The following is a 21072-nucleotide window of genomic DNA, read 5'->3' as shown; positions in this document are numbered from 1 at the left end:
GGCTTGGTTTCAGTTAGCAGCTTTCCTGTTGTAGTGTTTTTGTTCTATGTGGATTTTTTAACATGATTAAGGGAAGTGGAAAATGAAAGCAAAGTGAGATGTAGCAGTATCATACAAATTAATTAATTGTATTAATAAGGATCTGACCCTTTATTAAATGTTTGCCTAAAATAACATACCCAAATCTAACTACCTGTAGCAAGGATATGCATATTCTTGCAAACACTTTGAAGTTTGTGGAAATGTGAAATGAATGTAGGAGAATAACACATCAAATCTGGTAAAGGATAAAGAAAAATACTTTTTTTTGTTGCCATCTTCAAAATGCAAACCCAGGCACAATATAGATTTGCCAATAGATGGCAGCAGTGTATGTGCAAAGTAATACACTGATCCAATGAACCATTGCATTTCTGTTCAAAATGTATCAAGACTGCCCAAATGTGCCTAATTGGCTTATTAATAACTAAGTTCATAACTGTGCACTCTCCTCAAATAATAGCATGGTATTCTTTCACTAATAGCTACTGTAAATTGGACAGTGCAGTTAGATTAGTTTGTCCTGGTTACTTACGTCTTGCTAATTACATTAACACACTTTAGCTCAACCTTCCCGAGGGTGGGACACCGATCTGTAGAGATCCTTAAGAGGTTTTAAATTGCTACATTATAATGCCTGAATTTAACCTTAAAACACTCAACTTCGAAATGTCTAATTCTGAAGTGAGACTGAAAGCTAGTTGCCGTTACACACATCTGCATGTTGCTTTTACTAGATATTTGAATGACCTGTGACTTATTTGCATAATGTTTAGCGTTACTGCATAGTCACCATCAGACTCTTCCTCTTATCCTACCCTCTCTGTCCTCTCCAAGGCCGGGTCCATTCAGAGCGACGTGTTCACTGGCTCTGTGAGTCGAGGTGTGGGCAGCCCCCTAACACCCCCCAATGTGGAGTTGTCCCCCACCGCTGGGGGTATCGGGGGGTTCCCTGTCTTCGGAGGGGGATACCCCAGCACCTTGTCCCACCTAGAGGGGGGCTTCGAGCATGATGACGGGGCGGCAGAGGTGACCTGCATGTGACCCCTGAAATGGACATATATATATATATATACACCCCCATCTATCCCTCTAATCGCTTCCCTAACCAAGAAGACTAGAAAAGCAAAACTTGGCAGTTTTTTTAAATTATGAAGTGTTATTTTTATACATTTTGTTGAGAAAAGCAAGCTGTCGAGACACCTTTGTTCGTACCCTCACACATATGCACTTAACAGTCCAGATTCACACAGCACCTTTTTCATATGAGAAAGAACACACACACAACTGTGACCAGCAGAAAGCACAGGACATCTCCACAATGACCGGGAGAACCAGGAAGAAGCTTCCATGCAGACACACACAGACCACTGGATTGTACTCTGACCAACTACACACCTGGTTGTTGGAACGTGTCCCCACGTTTTGGGACCCCCTCCCCCAGAACTGCCAACACCTCCGTTCAATACAACTTTAATCTCATCCTCTGACGTGTAACATCACACCTACTCTGGCACATGGTGACACGGGCCAGAAGCACAGCTACATTGGGTTGAATACATTGTAGTGCAGCTGACGAGGTATTCCCTTTCCTGCTCCTCTCCCCGGTTGTCTCAAACACACCCAGCTGGAAGGAAACGTACCAGGCGGACAAATACACACTCGCTGTCCAGGGCCTTGCAGCATTCAGCAATATTATTCAGACATCTTCCTGTGATAGTTATCAAACTAGGGCTGTTTTAGTTCAGGCCTGGAGAAGATTATTTGCACAGTAATTGCATGGGTGAGTTTTATTTCCACATACCAGACTGCCAAGCCACAGGGTTGCCTGGGAATGAATTGATAACATACTGAACCTTCTCTAGATATGTACATTAGGGCTATACATGTATTGTCTGATTGTTCACAATGTCATCATTAGTGTGCATTTTTATTCATTGGCATCAGATTCTATTCCTGCACCTATTGTCATTAGAAATAGCTGGTAGTTATTATTTTATGGTACTGGTTATCATGCCTCAATTGTTTTCATTCTGCCCAGTGATGATTCCTTTCCTCAGTTCTTCAGACAAAGGCCCTATTGTGTTACTAAGGGAGATGACATTTGTTTAATACTACTATTAAAGTATTTATATAAGAGAACACCACAATGATGGACATTTGTAGTTATACAATACAGGTTTATGAGCCCCCTTGTTTTGGGGGATGGTGAAACAAATCAGTGTTATTTGAGAATTTGTAATATTTTGTTTCCTTTTGTCATCAGTGTTTATTTCTCCTTATTCAGCTGTGTCCACTTTAGAAAAACACATGCCCATGATTTCCTCACATTTACTGACCAATTATTTACTTTTAAAGCACTAGGCTAAAAAGGAGAGGCCATGGACAGGACAAGTTCATTCTTGACGGTTCCAGCAGTGACCCCACACTCACATCTGCCTTCATCCAGGTGTTGAGAGGTGTACACCTCAAATGTTCCCATGACTTTTACAAGCTGAATGTTTTAAAATAAAGTCATAACAGATGGGGCCAAATTATACATAAAGGGATTCTTTGGGGGGGGGGTCAACAACGGGGTAATGGTATTTTTTTATTAAGACAAATGTCGACAGTAACAAAATGTAATTATTTAAAGGAAAATAAAAAGTGGGGCGGATAGACAAGACTCCTCCCACAAAATAACTTAATGATGAGAGCGGTGTGTACTCAGAGCAACACAAGCATAGAGGGCTTCTGAACCACAAATGGACCCCTAGCCTCTCTAAACCTTAGCATTATGGTCATAGCTTCATCTTGCCTCCAAATGGGTTTCCTGGAAATGTCTGCATATTCTTCCAGCTATCCAAGCCTCAGATCTACAGGAGTGGCAAGGAGTCTATTTGGAATTCAATGAGAGAGAACAAAAGCAACGCGGAGAAAGCAAAGCACCAGCAAACACATGATAGTGGGGGGTGGGACAGCAGGGGTTATATACAGGGAGCCCATAAGGGTGTGCCTTTGCCATCAACACATTATGGTTAAATGTATGTTTTGTAAATCTAGCTGCTCAAAAGGTTCAATTAACATTCCCCACAGAGTAGTGGGTCTGGCTAGTGTGTAGCTGCATCAGACATGGGTTCAAATACTATCTCAAATACTTTGTGTTTGCTTTAGCCTGCCTGGAGTACCAGGTGGGTGGGATTTGCCTTGTGGGACTCTCATTGGTTTCATTGCAACAGGCAAGCTCAATCAAGCAGTATTTGAATACTAGTAATTGAACTCACATCTGGTCTCCTGTGTGCAGCTCTCCTCTCAGGCCTCGCTCTCCCCAGCTGAGGTGTTCTGGACCTCCTCCTCCAGGATAGGAACAATCAGGTTGTCCTTAGACATCAGGTTGTACTTCATCACGAAGCGCGTGAACCGATGGCACAGAAAGGTCTCGTTCTACAGGGAAGGAAAGGGGATGAGAGTTGGGCCCTGTCCAGAAACAGCCTCAACCCCTAAACAAGAGGATGATCTGATGCACTAGTTTAGAGGCTGACTGACCATTTACTATGAAGCCATACTGTCACAGCCGTGATTTGTCATGAAGTAAATCATGTCTGGAACGCAGCTAAAACAGCATCCAGAATCAGAACTAACTGTTGTATGTAGAGCCATAGCTTTGGTCTGCTTGGAGTCATTACATGGCTGAACTCCACAGGGCATGAGTACAGTAGACAATGAAGTGGCCATTATGGATATGCACAGGTCCCAGACTCTATTCAGCTCCGGTACAGTATCAGTCCAGTGTTTCCCTATTGTCTAAGTCTGTAGTGCCACCTGTTGGCTTAACATGGGACTACTACAAGATGGAATATGTTCATAGCTGGTTGGCCACATACGGAGAATTTGGAGTTGGTAATCACTCATTTGGTTGCACATGTGGTGTGGATACGTGCATTATATGTTCTAATTCAAACAAGTAATGAATGTCCCAATGAAGCTTTACTGTCATTTTCAATTGGTATGAAGAGCCCAAATCATACTTCACTGCCAAGTCTATTTGGGGAGTGTGAACCTTCAACTTACCTCATACTTGTCAAATATCTGCCGATGGTGGAAGTAAGCATGGGAGAATATCCTATAGATCCGGCGACACACAGAACCCAGCTTGGCCACTGAGGACTCCTTGATGCTCACACTGGGGAGGGGAGATTGAAAGCGTATGAGTGGGGAACCAAAGCACTCCTTTACATAGTGTGTGTGTGTGTGTGAGTGCTCACCGGCTGGGGAAATACTTGTTGCTGTTGAGAAGGCAGGCAGCTCCGTCCAGCGTGTGCCTGGTGTAGTCAATGGCAGGGCACTGTGGACCCAAGCACAGGCAATGTACATGCATCCTAAATATAGAATAGTGCATTGCAGGCTGAGCTGAAAAATGTAATCCTGAGTGAATTAAATCAAATGTATTTTATAAAGCTCTTTTTACATCAGCAGTTGTCCTAAAGTGCTTATACAGAAACCAGCCTAAAATCCCAAAAAACAAGCAATGCAGAAGCACAGTGGGTAGGAAAAACTCCCTAGAAAGGCTCCTCTCTAGGAAGAAACCAGGCTCTGAGGGGTGGAGATTATAAGTGTACATGGACAATCGTTCTTCATCCTGATTTTAGTAACACTCACCTCTTTGGGGGTCTTGTGTGCCGCACACAGGAATATCCACTGTTCTGTGGCTGTCATCTGGGTGCAGGTGTCTGGGTGGCACTCGCTCTGCAGTTTCACAGCGAGTCCATTAAGCTCCAGACAAAATTGCCTGTATTAGATGGGAGAAAGGTAGACACAGACTGGGTCAACACACCCGCACGGAGTAAGGTTTTTGATCTCCGTGTGTCGTGCAGCTACTGTACCGGAGGTGCTCGTACTTCCACACCCCTTCGTCCTGTCCCTCTGGTGGCTCCAGGATCTTATCGATACCGGAGCAGTCTGACCGGATGTTCTGCTGAATGTACTGAACGAGGGACAGGGGAAGTGCCGAGGTTAGTGATCAAAACATCTTGCCATCATCCTCCTAGCTAGCTAAAAGAAATAGGTTCTGACATGGGTCACAATAATCAACCATTAATAGATAACCTACGAAGAATCTTATAGGGAAGCAGGCAGCCATCTTAAAATAAAGCACACCATGTCAGCGTCAGGCTTGGCACTTGACAGCTACGAACAGAATTCTGCAATTATGACACTTGAAGCTCAAAATGGACTCCACAGTCATGCGCCACTAGCTAACTCAACCACACCTGTTGTACAGCCAGCGTGCTGTCCATCTCTTCAAAGGATTCATCTGGCCAGTTGTAGAAATCCTGCAGTGAGAGAGGGAGCGATAATCATATTCAGTGCATGTGTGGCTATGGCTCAAAGGGCAAAATAGTGTCGCATTTCATATTTCATCTAACTAGACAGATGGTCTCTTCAGTTCCCAAGTCCAGAACAGACTCTGGGAAATTCAGACTACATAGAGAGATAACTACACGGAACTCTTCCACATCAAGTAACTGAAGCGTGCAGTAAAATCAGATGTAAAAAAATCAGATAAAAACAACACCTCACGGCACAACGCGGACTGTCTAGAGAGACACACTGTAAAAAATAATTTTATATCAGTGGAGGGGAATTTCATTTTTTTTTTGTGAAACATTTTTTGATAAAACAATGCTAAATAGTTTGCAAGAAAGGCATTTCACTGTACTTGTGCATGTGACATTAAAACTTGAGAAACGTATATATTCACGTCACCAAATAATTTATTAAAGCACTGTTTTGCTATGAAGGTCTACAGTATCCTCAACAGCACTCTGTAGGTTAGCACCATGGTGTAGGTGGAGGATATTGGGAATGTTCCAGTACATATGTGCACATTATACATCTCAGAGTAGTAAGCAGAATCAACACAAGCCATACGTGTCTGGGCCATTAGACGTGCACTCTGAAGCAATTAATCAATAGGTCATTAGGTTAAGGGAAGGCATGTGTGTCTGGGTCATAAGGCTAAGGGAAACCAATAATCAATAGGTCATTAGGATAAGGGAAGCCATTACCCAGTCCCATGAGGTTCATTAGATGTGCATTAGGAGCATAGGTGTGTATTACTAAAAGCACCATTAGACATGTACCTGCATTAGGAGTATGCGTGTCTGTTTCTTTTTGTATCATTGCTATGGTTACACCACCAATAGAATATATTCCCTAAGCTCTGTGTCTACAGTCAATCACGGACTACAAGAAGAAACCCAGCCCAGTCACGGACCAGGATGTCTTGCTCCCAGGCAGACTAAATAACTTTTTTGCCCGCTTTGAGGACAATACAGTGCCACTGACACGGCCTGCAACGAAAACATGCGGTCTCTCCTTCACTGCAGCCGAGGTGAGTAAAGACATTTAAACGTGTTAACCCTCGCAAGGCTGCAGGCCCAGACGGCATCCCCAGCCGCGCCCTCAGAGCATGCGCAGACCAGCTGGCCGGTGTGTTTACGGACATATTCAATCAATCCCTATACCAGTCTGCTGTTCCCACATGCTTCAAGAGGGCCACCATTGTTCCTGTTCCCAAGAAAGCTAAGGTAACTGAGCTAAACGACTACCGCCCCGTAGCACTCACTTCCGTCATCATGAAGTGCTTTGAGAGACTAGTCAAGGACCATATCACCTCCACCCTACCTGACACCCTAGACCCGCTCCAATTTGCTTACCGCCCAAATAGGTCCACAGACGATGCAATCTCAACCACACTGCACACTGCCCTAACCCACCTGGACAAGAGGAATACCTACGTGAGAATGCTGTTCATCGACTACAGCTCGGCATTCAACACCATAGTACCCTCCAAGCTCGCCATCAAGCTCGAGACCCTGGGTCTCGACCCCGCCCTGTGCAACTGGGTACTGGACTTCCTGACGGGCCGCCCCCAGGTGGTGAGGGTAGGCAACAACATCTCCTCCCCGCTGATCCTCAACACGGGGGCCCCACAAGGGTGCGTTCTGAGCCCTCTGAGCCCCTGTTCACCCACGACTGCGTGGCCACGCACGCCTCCAACTCAATCATCAAGTTTGCGGACGACACAACAGTGGTAGGCTTGATTACCAACAACGACGAGACGGCCTACAGGGAGGAGGTGAGGGCCCTCGGAGTGTGGTGTCAGGAAAATAACCTCACACTCAACGTCAACAAAACTAAGGAGATGATTGTGGACTTCAGGAAACAGCAGAGGGAACACCCCCCTATCCACATCGATGGAACAGTAGTGGAGAGGGTAGCAAGTTTTAAGTTCCTCGGCATACACATCACAGACAAACTGATTTGGTCCACTCACACAGACAGCATCGTGAAGAAGGCGCAGCAGCGCCTCTTCAACCTCAGGAGGCTGAAGAAATTCGGCTTGTCACCAAAAGCACTCACAAACTTCTACAGATGCACAATCGAGAGCATCCTGGCGGGCTGTATCACCGCCTGGTACGGCAACTGCTCCGCCCTCAACCGTAAGGCTCTCCAGAGGGTAGTGAGGTCTGCACAACGCATCACCGGGGGCAAACTACCTGCCCTCCAGGACACCTACACCACCCGATGTTACAGGAAGGCCATAAAGATCATCAAGGACATCAACCACCCGAACCACTGCCTGTTCACCCCGCTATCATCCAGAAGGCGAGGTCAGTACAGGTGCATCAAAGCTGGGACCGAGAGACTGAAAAACAGCTTCTATCTCAAGGCCATCAGACTGTTAAACAGCCACCACTAACATTGAGTGGCTGCTGCCAACACACTGACATTGACACTGACCCAACTCCAGCCACTTTAATAATGGGAATTGATGGGAAATGTAAATATATCACTAGCCACTTTAAACAATACTACCTTATATAATGTTACTTACCCTACATTATTCATCTCATATGCATACGTATATACTGTACTCTATATCATCGACTGCATCCTTATGTAATACATGTATCACTAGCCACTTTAACTATGCCACTTTGTTTACATACTCATCTCATATGTATATACTGTACTCGATACCATCTACTGTATGCTGCCCTGTACCATCACTCATTCATATATCCTTATGTACATATTCTTTATCCCCTTACACTGTGTATAAGACAGTAGTTTTGGAATTGTTAGTTAGATTACTTGTTGGTTATTACTGCATTGTCGGAACTAGAAGCACAAGCATTTCGCTACACTCGCACTAACATCTGCTAACCATGTGTATGTGACAAATAAAATTGGATTTGATTTGAACAAGAAAATGGAAACCAAGCTGAAATAAGTTCAAGGCAAAAAGATAATGGTGGCTAAATGCCCAAGGGGATGAATCATTAACATAAAGAGGAGTGACTGTGTGTGTGTAACGTAAGGATGAAAACTGAATAAAAAGTGTGTGCCGAGGCTGGAAAGGCAGTTGCTTCATGCACCAGCTCGGCTTTTGTTAATTTGTAATAAAGTCTATTTGAACTCACAAGCTCCAGTATTTGGGAAATATTATTGACTGAATATGTCCACGACAAGGACAGCTAGTTTCTGTCCTCCTCTGGGTACATTTACTTCAATACAAAACCTAGGAAGCTCATGGTTCTCACCCCCTTCCGGAGGACATCCTCCAACCTATCAGAGCTCTTGCAGCATTAACTGAAATGTTGTCCACTCAATCAAAGGATCTGAGAATTAATCTAGTACTGAAAACATAAGCTAGTTAGCTAGCACTGCAGTGTATAAAATATGGTGAGTAGTTGTGAATCAAAGAGAGAAAGACAATAGTTGAAGTTTTGAACAAATTAATTCCTTCAAAAATGAAGGAGAAGCAAGAGAGAGCTAACTATATTTCTTGTATTTTTTTCTCTCGCTTTCTTAGCTAGTTTAGCTTACTCAAACACCTGGCTCAAACAAAGAGGGATGCTATGGCTATCCAAAACTGGAACTAAGTCAAGGTAAGCTTTTGGTTTATGAATTGACACCAGGGCCTTCTGGTGTAACTGCTAAACTGCCTGCTGACTGTACACTGTACTGCATGATTGTAGCGGATTTACTAACGTGTTAGTTGTAGAGTTTTGTTGACTATGATATTAGCTAATATGGTGCCAACGATGTAGGCTGTGTGTAGCAGTTAGCGATTATAATATGAAGGTTTGGTTTGGAAAGGTTTTTTCGCCTGGTCACAGACAGCTGATATATTGTGCACTGAAGTCCACAAGCGAAGGGAAAATGCGAGAGGAAGAGAGCACGTAGATGCGAGAAGGAATACAACTAGAAAAGTAATCATGCTGTTTGTATGTGGCTGCTATGAATGTTAACTGTGTCTGCGTGTGTTTAGGGGTGTATTTATTCTGCAGATTCTGTTGAAAAACGTTTCTTAAATGGAAGCAAACAGAACGGGGATAAATATACCTGAATTTGTCCAATAGAATCTCTCGTTTACACTAATGACTACACCCTAGATCAGCTAGTCACGCAAAGCCGTATTAAATGTGTCACTGTCACCTTGATTACTCAAATTTTTCTCTTGACCTGTTGTAATCTTTCAATCACAGTCTAGATTGTAGAAACATGATGATGGGTATAGGGAAAATACAAGTATAATGTGTAGTAACTATCGAGGTTACATTGAGCTGGGTGAATGGAATATGAATATCCAATATGTTGTAATATAAATAAGGACATGCTCATAAAAAAGTAAAAATCCTCCCTAATCTTAAACGACAGCGACTCGTCACTATTGTATATTTGCGTAATAATGTATCGCATGATATGTTTTATTTATTATGTAGGCTGTTGCGTTTTCTTGTGATGTAGCTAATTGTTTTAATCCTGTTTGGACCTCAGGAAGAGTAGTAATGGTGATCCTAATAAATAAACAATATACAGTATTTAGCTAGCTACGTTTACAGTTACTGGTAAACTAGCTAACTACATTGGGGACACGTGTAATTACACAAATAATTAACGTTACTTGGCTTGATAGCTAGTTGATGGAAAATAATATAACGTTAGCCAGCTAGCTAAAGTACAGTAGCTGAAGACTACAGCTCATGAACAGTTAGCCATGTCAAAATAGCTCGCTAACAGTTAAACGGTAGCTAGCTAATATGTCAACAATTACAGCTGTTATCTAACTTAGATATCTAGCGAACTTAAACTAGGTTAGCTACTAGTTCGCTAGCTATCAACAGTAAAGTGGTTTTCAGATGGTATGTATATTTCATTGTTTTAAAGTCTAACTACCTAGCAAGTCTCAAATTCTGTGGTCGTTTTTAGCTAGCCTAGTTAGCGTTAGCTAACGCTACCCAGTTGCAAGCCCGACTCTTCCTATTTTCCGGAAAGACAACTCCGAGCTAACCGTTCAGAGAAACGACTCGACTCAAACCCCCAAATCTGAATGAAATTCACTGTTCCTGTAAGACCACCGTGGTCACCGTTGGTCTCTTTACCATATGCAATCGTATTCCGCTTTGTGGAAACATACCTTCGCCTTGGTTCCAGGCCGATTCCTCCTCAGAACTGCAGTACCCTCCGCCATGACCATCTCGACAGAATGCCCGGATGCAAATGATGCGCACATTTACTGACTTGTGTGTGACCAGGGGCGCGGACAGGGAGTTGCAAGGCTACCAAGCAGTGGACATTCCTCAAGTGGTGGAAGAGGTACACAGTTATCATGCTTGAGTAAAGGTAAAGATACCTTTAATAGAAAATGACTCGAGTAAAAGTGAAATTCGCCCGTTAAAATACAACTTCTAAACGTATTTGGTTTTTAAATGTACTTAAGTATCAAAAGTAAAAGTATAAATCATTTAAAATTCATATTAAACAAACCAGACGGCACTATGAATCTGACAGGAGTGAAGTTTATGGGAAAAGTGGACTCTTGCATTTTGGCTGATCCATTTGTGATTTTGCGGTGGGTGAAAGAGTTGGGTAATGTGGAATCGGTGAAGGTAACCAGAAGTGGTCGAGTGATAATTGTTTGTGTTGGTCAGAGGGAGAAGGCGCTCGGAGTAAAACAAATGGGGGCAAGAAAAGTCGTTTCGCTCTCAAGAAAAGGGCACCAATGAAAGGAGTGGTAACTGGGGTAGCAGTAAATATAAAAGTTGACCAGCTGAGGGGAAAGAATCCCGGTGTATGTGATGCTCGTCTTTAGATGCGACGCATAAACGGTGGGGAAACAGAAGAGGCATTGTCTGTTCTTTTGAGTTTTGAAGTTGAGTTTTTGCCAGACAAAGTGAAGCTAGGATATATAAGTTATCCTGTAGGAGCGTATGTGCCGAATACGTTACGATGTTACAGATGCCAAGCTTATGGGCATGTGGCAGCAGTGTGTAGGAGGGAGGGTCCAAGGTGTGAGAAATGTGCAGAAGGGCATGAGGCAAAGGAATGTGTAGTATTGGGGAAAGTAGTGGAATGTGTTAAGCAAAGTGTAAGGGAGTTGTTCTCCAGTCTAGTGGGTGGCGGTAATGCAACAAATTGGATGCCAACTGCCTTTAAACCTCATAGAAGAAGAGGCACACTCCAAAGCTCAGACACCATTTCCAAAGGAAGCATGTGCTTAGTGAGTCCACCAGATCAGAAGGATGACCAGGGAGGTCCTCTTGATAAGTTCATGAATTTGAATATTTTCATGTCCTGTTATGCATTCAAAATGTAACGTCGACTTTTGGGTGTCAGGGAAAATGTAGAGTAAAAAGTATATTATTTTCTTTAGGAATGTAGTAAAGTTAAATTTGGCCAAAATATACATACTATACATACTATAAAGTATAGTTACCTCAAAAATTGACTTATGTAGTACTTTACAGTATTTTTACTTCAGTACTTTACACCACTGCATTCCTCCAGATATATATATATATATATATATCACTGACACGTGGCATGTCAGTTAAGTACAAATTCTTATTTACAATGACCCCCTACCGGGGAACAGTGGGTTAACTGTCTTGTTCAGAGGCAGAACTACCTATTTTTACCTTGTCAGCTTGGTGATTTGATCCAGCAACCTTTTGGTTACTGGCCCAACACTCTAACCACTAGGCTACCTGCCGCCACTAACTCACACACACACACACTTTGTTACGTTACAGCCTTAATCTACAATCGATTAAATATGTTTTACTCAATCTACACACAATACCCCATAATGACAAAGCAAAAACAGGTTTAGAAATTTTTGTACATTTATTAAAAATAAAAAACTGAAATTCCTTATTTACAGAAGTATTCAGACCCTTTGCTATGAGACTCGAAATTGAGCTCAGGTGCATCCTGTTTCCATTGATCATCCCTGATATGTTTTTACAACTTGATTGGAGTCCACCTGTGGTAAATTCAATGAATTGGACTTGATTTGGAAAGCCACACACCTGTCTATATAAAAGGTCCCACAGATGACAGTGCATTTCTGGCCATAAACCAAGCCATGAGGTCGAAGGAATTGTCCGTAGAGCTCCGAGACAGGATTGTGTCGAGGCACAGATCTGCAGCATTGAAGGTCACGAATAACACAGTGACCTCAATCATTCTTAAATGGTTTGGAACCACCAAATCAAATTGTATTTGTCACATGTGCCGAATACAACAGGTAAAATACATGTGCCGAATACAATACAACCCTCCTTACAGTGAAATGCTTACTTACGAGCCCTTAACAATGCAGTTTTAAGAAAATCCCTAAAAAAGTAAGATAAGAATAACCGAGCAGTTGCCATACCAGGCAGTGATGCAACCCCTCAGGATGCTCTCGATGGTGCAGCAGTAGAACCTTTTGAGGATCTGAGGACCCATGCCAAATCTTTTCAGTCTCCTGAGGGGGAATAGGTTTTGCCGTTCCCTCTTCACAACTGTCTTGGTGTGCTTGGACCATGTTAGTTTGTTGGTGATGTGGACGCCAAGGAACTTGAAGCTCTCAAACTGCTCCACTACAGCCCCGTCGATTAGAATGGGGGCATGCCAAGTCTTGTTTGGAATGGACTCCAACCAAGACTCTTCCTAGAGCAGGCCACCCAGCCAAACTGAGAAATCAGAGGAGAAGGGCCTTGGTCAGGGAGGTGACCAAAAACCCAATGGTCACTCTGACAGAGTTCCTTTGTGGAGATGGGAGAAACTTCCAGAAGGACAACCATCTTTGCAGCACTCCACCAAACAGGACTTCATGGTAGTGGCCACACAGAAGCCACTCCTCAGTAAAAGGCACATGACAGCCCGCTTGGTGTTTGCCATAAGGTACTGCCATGACGTTGGCCTGGGGGTAGGTTTATGACAGTCATAAATACCTCTTCCCCCCTTTTTCCTCTCTCTACCCTACTGATGTTACATTTGCAAACACCTTGGTTAACATAGAGATTCTGGGAACATCAGAAGGTGGGGGGAAATTAACTATATTCTGGTAATCCGACCAATTGAACGTATGCATTGGTACTTCATGAATATGATGTCAGTTCGGTTGTCATCTGAGACATTCTCATCAATGATAAAATGACAAACTCTACAGTGGAAAGTCTACACATCAGAGTTATCGGATTCACATGGAATTGTTGTTCAATTTAAATATTTGAGTATGAAATTATTTGTGATGTGATTTTAGCTTCTAAAATGTGAGATTTGGGTTTTCATAAGGTAGGGCTCTGCTCAATCAGTGGCCCGCCCCTGTGAAGGGACATGGGCTATAAAACTTTTCAAACCCTCCCTCCTCTCCCTTCCTATATAAAGCCTTGACAACAATATAACCTCCTGTTCCGAGGACGTGAGGACGACGGTCCGATGTCAGAATAGTTCAGATAATAACTACAGAACGAAGCCAACATCTGAGCTTTGGTTGCGAATGGTATGAACTTTGAACTCTTATTCACTACAGAAGTGATACCTCCTAGCTGTTGAGTTAGCAACAGCAGCTGCAAATGCAGGTTAGGAAGGAACAGACAGAGTATTCCGTCTACCACACAACGACATTACTACAACATATCCAATTTACCAGCAGAGACATTCTTCAAAGGACAAAGGACTCGGTTGGGCAACACGGCCTTCCATCTACCACCAACCTACCGAAGCACAGCTCAGAGTAAATATTTATTGCATTTTTTTCCTTTTCCAAATGGGCGGTAATTTAGAATGCATAAGATACTGTATTTACGATAGCACAGCTTCTCCCTGTGTCCCTCAGTCTTCCCGCTCTTTCACTAAAACCCAGCCCTTTTCTTTTGTGTAACCAGCTGTCATATCTGTTCCGCCCGCTAGGGACGTTTTCCTTTATGACGTAATTTGTAATCAAGTTATTATTAATAATGTATATGTGTAATTCTGTGTGATTAGTTAGGTATTTAGTAAATAAATAATTCAACCCAATTTTGTATTGCTAATTCAACTTGTTAGCCAGGTTTCGTGCAGATAACCAAGAATTTACAAGTTTCAGATGAGACTGAATTAAGGTGACGATTAATATTGACTGCTATTGATGTAAAATATTGGTAGGTCTTTAAGAGTTTATTTGGAAGATAACAGCTCTATAAATATTATTTTGTGGTTCCCCGACTCTCTAGTTAATTACATTTACATGATTAGCTCAATCAGGTAATATTCATTACGGATAAATTATTTTATAGAATAGCATGTCATATCACTTAATCCGGCATAGCCAAAGACATGACAGTACCTAAAGGACTCGTTACCATGAGAAACAATGCCATCTGGTCTGATGAGATCAAGATTGAATGCCAAGCGTCACGCCTGGAGGAAACCTGGCACCATCCCTACGATGAAGCATGGTGGTGGCAACATGGTGTGGGGATGTTTTTCCAGAGGCAGGGACTGGGAGATTAGTCAGGATCGAGGGAAAGATGAACAGAGCAAAGTACAGAGAACCTTGATGAAAACCTGCTCCAAAGCGCTCAGGACCTCAGACTGGGGCGAAGGTTCACCTTCAAACAGGACAAGGACCCTAAGCATACATCCAAAAACAACACAGGAGTGGCTTTGGAACAAGTCTCTGCATGTCCTTGGGTGGCCCAGCCAGAGCCTGGACTTGAATCAGATTGAACATCTCTGGAGAGACCTGAAAATACCTGTGCAGCAACGTTCCCCATCCAAACTGACAGAGCTTGAGAGGATCTGCAGAGAAGAATGGGAAAAACTCCAAATACAGGTGTAAAAAGCTGTAATCACTAGAGGTCAACCGATTTATGAATTTTTAACGCCAATACCGATTATTGGAGGACCAAAAAAAGTTGATACTTATTAATCGTCCGATTTATTTATTTGTAATAATGACAATTACAACAATACTGAATGAACACTTTTCTTTTACCTTAATATAATACATCAATGAAATCAATTTAGCCTCAAATAAATAATGAAACATGTTAAATTTGGTTTAAATAATACAAAAACAAAGTGTTGGAGAAGAAAGTAAAAGTGCAATATGTGCCATTTAAAAAAAAAGCTAACGTTTAAAATCCTTGCTCAGAAAATGAGAACATATGACAGCTGGAGGTTCCTTTTAACTTGAGTCTTCAATATTCCCAGGTAAGAGGTTTTAGGTTGTAGTTAATATAGTATTTATAGGACTATTTCTCTCTATACCATTTGTATTTCATATACCTTTGACTATTGGATGTTCTTATAGGCACTTTAGTATTGCCAGTGTAACAGTATAGCTTCCGTCCCTCTCCTCGCCGCTACCTGGGCTCGAACCAGGAACACAACGACAACAGCCACCCTCGAAGCATCGTTACCCATCGCTGCACAAAAGCCGCGGCCCTTGCAGAGCAAGAGGAACAATGACTACATGTCTCAGCGAGTGATGTCACCGATTGAAACGCTATTAGCGCGCACCCCACTACCTAGCTAGCCATTTCACATCGGTTACACCAGCCTAATCTCGGGAGTTGATAGGCTTGAAGTCATGTGCTTGAAGCACAGCGAAGAGCTGCTGGCAAAATGCACAAAAGTGCTGTTTGAATGAATGCTTACGAACCTGCTGCTGCCTACCATCGCTCAGTCAGACTGCTCTATCAAATATCAAATCATAGACTTAATTATAACATAACACACAGAAATACGAGCCTTAGGTCATTAATATGGTCAAATCTGGAAACTATCATTTCGAAAACAAAACGTCAATTTTTTCAGTGAAATACGGAACCATTCCGTATTTTATCTAACGGGTGGCATCCCTAAGTCTAAATATTACTGTTACTTTGTACAACCTTCAATGTTATGTCATAATTCTGAACAATTCTGGCAAATTAATTTCTTCACAGTTCGCAACGAGCCAGGCGGCCCAAACTGCTGCATATACCCTGACTGCTTGCACAGAACGCAAGAGAAGTGACACAATTTCCCTAATTATAGGAAATTCATTTTAGCAAGCAATATTAACTAAATATGCAGGCTTAAAAATATAGACTTGTGTACTGATTTTAAAGAAAGGCATTGATGTTTATGGTTAGGTTTGGTGCAACAACAGGGCTAAATCATCACCAGTTTGGCGAAGTAGGCTGTGATTCGATGAGAAATGAACAGGCACCGCATCGACTACATGCAACGCAGGACACGCTAGATAAACGAGTAATAGCAACCATGTGTAGTTAACTAGTGATTATGTTAAGATTGTTTTTTATAAGATAAGTTTAATGCTAGCTAGCAACTTACCTTGGCTTCTTGCTGCCCTTGCGTAACAGGTAGTCAGCCTGCCATGCAGGCTCCTCCTGGAGTGCAATGTAAGGCAGGTGGTTAGAGCGTTGGACTAGTAACCGGAAGGTTGCAAAAACAAACCCCAGAGCTGAAAAGGTAACATTTTCGTTCTGCCCCTGAACAAGGCATTTAACCCACCTTTCCTAGGCCGTCATTGAAAATAAGAATGTGTTCTTAACTGACTTTAGTTTAAAGGTGTAAAAAATAAAATAATCAGCCATTCCGATTAATCGGTTGACCTCTAGTAACTCACTGCCAAAGTGGCTTCAAGAAAGTACTGAGTAAAGGGTCTGAATACTTGTGAACGTAATAGTTTTATAAATTTGCTCAAATTTCTAAAAACCTGAATTGACTCATTGTGTGTAGATTGTGTTTTCCTACACCATTTTGTTTACTCAATAATCGATTTTAGATTAAGGCTGTAACATAACAATGTGGAAATAGTCCAGGGGTCTGAATACTTTCCGAAGCTGCTGTATATAGAATATGTATCTGCAGTAATAGAGAAGTAGTTGCTCACCTCTGATTTGAAAGGAATCTTTAATTTCATGGAACAAGTGTATTGCAGGAGTGGAAGGACTTTTCCATTGACCAAAACCAGTTGCTAATCAACTGGTACTTCAACAAAGTCTTATGCAGATCTGATTTTGATGGAAAGTTCATTCATATTCAACTTGTTATATCTGTCAAACTCACTCCTCAGCACAAAGAGTCCCCACTTGCACATACAGAATATCTGCTTGGCAGGAGTATGAAAGAGGCAACACATCTAGATTCAATAGTTAACTTTATTATTGTAACAAAACATGATCAGAATTATTTACAATTGAATAACATAAGAAACAAAAACGAGGCAACCTATATTAGGATGAATGGAGGTTGTACAGCAAAAAGGATTATTCTACATATTTGCCAAGGATGTCAGCATCACGGAACAGGAAGTATTCCTGAAAGACAAATGTGGAAATTGAATAGACAATTAGAAGAATCAATTGCTTTTACTGTGGTCATAATTATTTATATTCTAATGAACATGTAGATTACTCCCACAACTAATCATTGTATTAGATAAGTATGATATTTTATAGGTAACATTTTTAGACATACCTTGTCTTCCAGGTGAACTTTAGTTCCTCCGTACTCTGGCAGAAGGACCTTCTCTCCAATTTTGACACTCATGGGTGTCAGATATCCTTTCTGAATGGGATCAGTAGACAACACATTTAGACAACCATAGCGAATGATAGAAGCCTCTAGTGGCCAAAAGCCATTTTTGCATGGACAGCACCATTTTAAAGTAGTCAACGGGGTGGGGTTTCCTATGAATAGTAGTCCCAATGGCACTGCCCATGCTTTCAGACGCTATAATGGCACAGATATAAATATGCGTCCTCTATCTTTCTATGGCCACAAGCCAGAGCAGCAAGCTCTCACATCAAAATATTACTATATTGTATCAATGTGGTCCATGAAGATAAACAATTCTAATCTCCTTACATTGAAATCTGATCAACTGCACACCAGACAGACAAGCCAGTTAGTTCGACAGCACAGCCATAAGCTATTGTTTAGCCGGAAAGAGTGAAACAGGAGCAGTAAGTTACCTGGTTGGTGGAGCCTGGTCCCACTGCCACCACTGTGGCCTGCAGCACCTTGCCCTGGGCCTTCTCTGGCAACATGATGCCCCCCTTCGACATAGTCTCTGCAGCCAGACGCTCCACCAGCACCCGGTCAAACATGGGAAGGAATTTCCTGAAAGCCTATAAGATGAAGGGGAAGTATTTAATTTGACAGAGACAATGTACAAACAAAACATTGCAATCTAACTTAAAAAAAGACAAAAAAACATTGCAACTGATTTTAGCTTAATAGGACATCAGAGTTGAAGAGTTTTGAACTCTTCTACAGTGAGTGCTTAGCATTCAATGGTCATACCCTCAAATAGCCACTAGGTAGAGCCTGAGATCCATTGTGTGAACTGGTAAAGACTTGAGTAACAAAAGCAGGAGGGGCCCCCCATAGTGGCCCCTTAAATAGCCAAAAGGAGATGCGTTGTAGCCATCTGCCACTGAAAATAAGGACATTTTGGTGGAATATGTACATTTAAACCTTTGGCATTTTCCCAGAGTTCTTGGTTTGGTCAAGTTACCAACTAGGGATTCATAAACCTACTTACTACAGGTTAGTGGTACTCTCCTATACAGACCTCTGTAACAGCAACAGGAAATCAGAGGGTTCATTACATTAGAATGGGGGAGGAATATCCATAGCGATGGACCTTGATAACTAGCAGTGTCCACGCAATTTGCTAAGTAGAGCCTGCAAAAGGCAACAAAGAAACCCTTTGTATTCACTAATGACGGGTATAAAGAAAGCAATTGTTTGAATACTGATGTAGGACGATCTTCAAGCTTAAACTAAGACTACTAAGAAGAGTGTGGGTTCTTTATGTGGCCAGCACATTGCAAGGTACCAAAACAGAAGATTTGCAACACAAGCTGCCAGTCTGCTAGCAAATTTATCTTTGACCTTGAGTGAAGGGCATCTCTGAAACAGGGGAAACAGGAGGTGGAGGATGAGGGGGCCAATGTTTACCATGATCTCAGTGAAGGACAGAACCCTGACACACAGATAATCTTTTAGACTAATCATGGCGGGACTGTTGGAGTAAATTCCAGAACAAGTCAGCAAGACACACCCCCACATGGTGATGAAAGCTTTGTGGGGTCTAGATAGTGGTCTCAAGGACCCAGACCCCCAGAGAAAACATTCAAGGTCTGTTCTTCAGTAACTGATTTGTCTCATGATTCAGATCCCCCAGTCTATCATATTTAGGGCAATATTCCAACATGGAATTGTGTTGCATACTAAAGTTAAGTTATTGTAGTATATAGGCTAGTCTGAAATGTTTAAACAAGCAGCAAGTGCTGAAATTAATAATCAAATGAAAATAGTCAGTGCTATCCTGGACTTCCCTACCCTAAACCCTACCTAACCCCCTAAGGACCCTGGATAGCACGGACCAAATTAAAATGCTCTGACGCAGTTGCACATGGGATCACGACGTCTGAAGCAACGTAAACCAGAAGTGGTTGATAAGGAGCCGGTATTTCATATTGTCGTTGTGCAAGGACACGACAATGAACCAGAAAAAATGAAATGTAAAATGAGATTGAAAAAAAATATATATAAAAAAATAAAAACTGATGGCTAACGTTTTGTGCACAAAGGATCATCCACACAGCATGCGGCCTCAGATTAGTTTAGGCAAAATATGGTTCACGTCACGTGTCATCACTTCATTCATTCTAGTACAACGCTAGCAATACCAAAATCAGATGTATATTTTCACCAATAACCAAGGACTGGAGATTGAATGTTTCAAGTGGTGTCTGTTAACTGTTAATGATCTGCTTTGGCACAATCATGCATGGCAGCTCGCTTGACATTGTCTGAAGTACTTTGCGCAGTGTGAAGCTGCCAAACTCATCTCATCCTGTATTCTTGCAGTGGTCCTAGCAAGCTCGACTAATTTGTGCGAACACTGAAAATGGCAACATCTGTCTGACCTTGTCTGAGAGAAAACAAGGCATAATTAGCAAGCTAGCTAGTTTGCTAACGTTATGAAACTCGTTATGCTAGCTAGCTAGCTAGCTAGCTGTTTGTGTCAGAACGTTAAGTATCCTAAATTATATCTTAGCTATGTGACATTGTTTTGAGAAAGAATGCCTTACCATCTTTAAGTGATAGTCGTTGAAACCTCGTGATGTTGAGCCCCGATTTCTTCTTGAGTGTGGATCTAACAGGCTGAAGCGGAAACTCCACGTGAGGAAATATCGAGAAGTGGGACGCGCATGCGTGTCTACTTTATGGTTCCCGGACAGTTTCCGTTCCAGAATATTCCATAACCTCTACATAACGCAAAGAAGCACGTCGTAACACGTGCAAACATAAAATGATCACACTTGTGCAGGGGGGACTCGTCAGGACAGTTATGATGAAATTATAACTAATGCTTCATGAGTTTTTATGTGATTGCAATTCGCAGCAATGTTGCACAATGTGCCAACTTTGACCCCTCTTTTTTTCTCCAATAGTACATTCTGGAATCTGGGTGCCCAGGAACGAGCATTACAGTGAGAAGTTCATTTTTTACACTATAAACTCACCAAATAAAGTAATTTACCTTATGCATGTATATAGATAGCCCATTAATTTGAAATACAATACATATGATACAAAATGTCACTCAATTTCAGCAAATATAATTTATATTTCCCCTATGCAGGTTTTGGGGCGGACCAGTAAATTACCCGGATGCAAAAAGCCATGTGCAGTGCTGTCTCT

General features: G+C 42.1%; 3 protein-coding genes across 5 annotated transcripts in view; 1 reads left to right on the top strand and 2 right to left on the bottom strand.

The window, feature by feature from the left end:
* LOC115130313 (raftlin-2-like) overlaps positions 1-3149 on the top strand; it is a 48655-nt gene extending 45506 nt beyond the window's left edge. The window contains exon 8 of the mRNA XM_029661324.2: positions 877-3149. Within this exon, the coding sequence (XP_029517184.2) occupies positions 877-1083 (207 nt within the window). The 3' untranslated portion in view covers positions 1084-3149. The remainder of the gene's footprint in view (positions 1-876) is intronic.
* On the bottom strand, positions 2617-10618 carry LOC115130323 (MOB-like protein phocein). Of its 3 annotated transcripts, XM_029661360.2 has the most exons (8): positions 10508-10618; positions 5289-5351; positions 4902-5002; positions 4678-4807; positions 4284-4363; positions 4090-4201; positions 3303-3462; positions 2617-2894 (listed from the first exon to the last, which is right to left on the bottom strand). In XM_029661360.2, the coding sequence occupies exons 1-7, from the start codon at positions 10601-10603 to the stop codon at positions 3331-3333; spliced, it is 714 nt and encodes a 237-aa protein (XP_029517220.1). In that variant the 5' UTR covers positions 10604-10618; the 3' UTR covers positions 2617-2894; positions 3303-3330. The 3 variants fall into 3 exon arrangements, with proteins under 3 accessions (XP_029517220.1, XP_029517211.1, XP_029517229.1); XM_029661351.2 differs by having other exon boundaries at positions 2617-3462; XM_029661369.2 differs by having other exon boundaries at positions 2617-3462; positions 4917-5002; positions 10508-10615.
* A 6877-nt stretch (positions 10619-17495) lies between these two features.
* LOC135559519 (10 kDa heat shock protein, mitochondrial-like) lies at positions 17496-21071 on the bottom strand. The gene is made up of 5 exons (XM_029661377.2): positions 21039-21071; positions 20460-20636; positions 18330-18485; positions 17833-17922; positions 17496-17672 (listed from the first exon to the last, which is right to left on the bottom strand). Exons 1-5 carry the CDS (start codon positions 21054-21056, stop codon positions 17622-17624), a joined length of 492 nt encoding a protein of 163 aa, XP_029517237.2. The 5' UTR covers positions 21057-21071; the 3' UTR covers positions 17496-17621.
* Position 21072: the final 1 nt, after the last annotated feature.

Source organism: Oncorhynchus nerka, linkage group LG1, assembly GCF_034236695.1.
Source record: "Oncorhynchus nerka isolate Pitt River linkage group LG1, Oner_Uvic_2.0, whole genome shotgun sequence".
NCBI classification, from domain to species: domain Eukaryota; kingdom Metazoa; phylum Chordata; class Actinopteri; order Salmoniformes; family Salmonidae; genus Oncorhynchus; species Oncorhynchus nerka.
This window is presented reverse-complemented; position numbering and strand designations above follow the sequence as displayed.

Excerpts from the sequence above, each read along its gene's own strand:
- LOC115130323 (XM_029661351.2), bottom strand. The coding sequence starts at position 10,603 with ATGTGCGCATCATTTGCATCCGGGCATTCTGTCGAGATGGTCATGGCG. Across the intron at positions 5,352-10,507 it reads GGCCTGGAACCAAGGCGAAG|GATTTCTACAACTGGCCAGA; the intron begins GTATGTTTCCAC and ends CTCTCACTGCAG. Across the intron at positions 5,003-5,288 it reads GCACGCTGGCTGTACAACAG|TACATTCAGCAGAACATCCG; the intron begins GTGTGGTTGAGT and ends TCCCTCGTTCAG.
- LOC135559519 (XM_029661377.2), bottom strand. Across the intron at positions 18,486-20,459 it reads ACGACTATCACTTAAAGATG|GCTTTCAGGAAATTCCTTCC; the intron begins GTAAGGCATTCT and ends TTCATCTTATAG. Across the intron at positions 17,923-18,329 it reads GACCAGGCTCCACCAACCAG|AAAGGATATCTGACACCCAT; the intron begins GTAACTTACTGC and ends GATCCCATTCAG.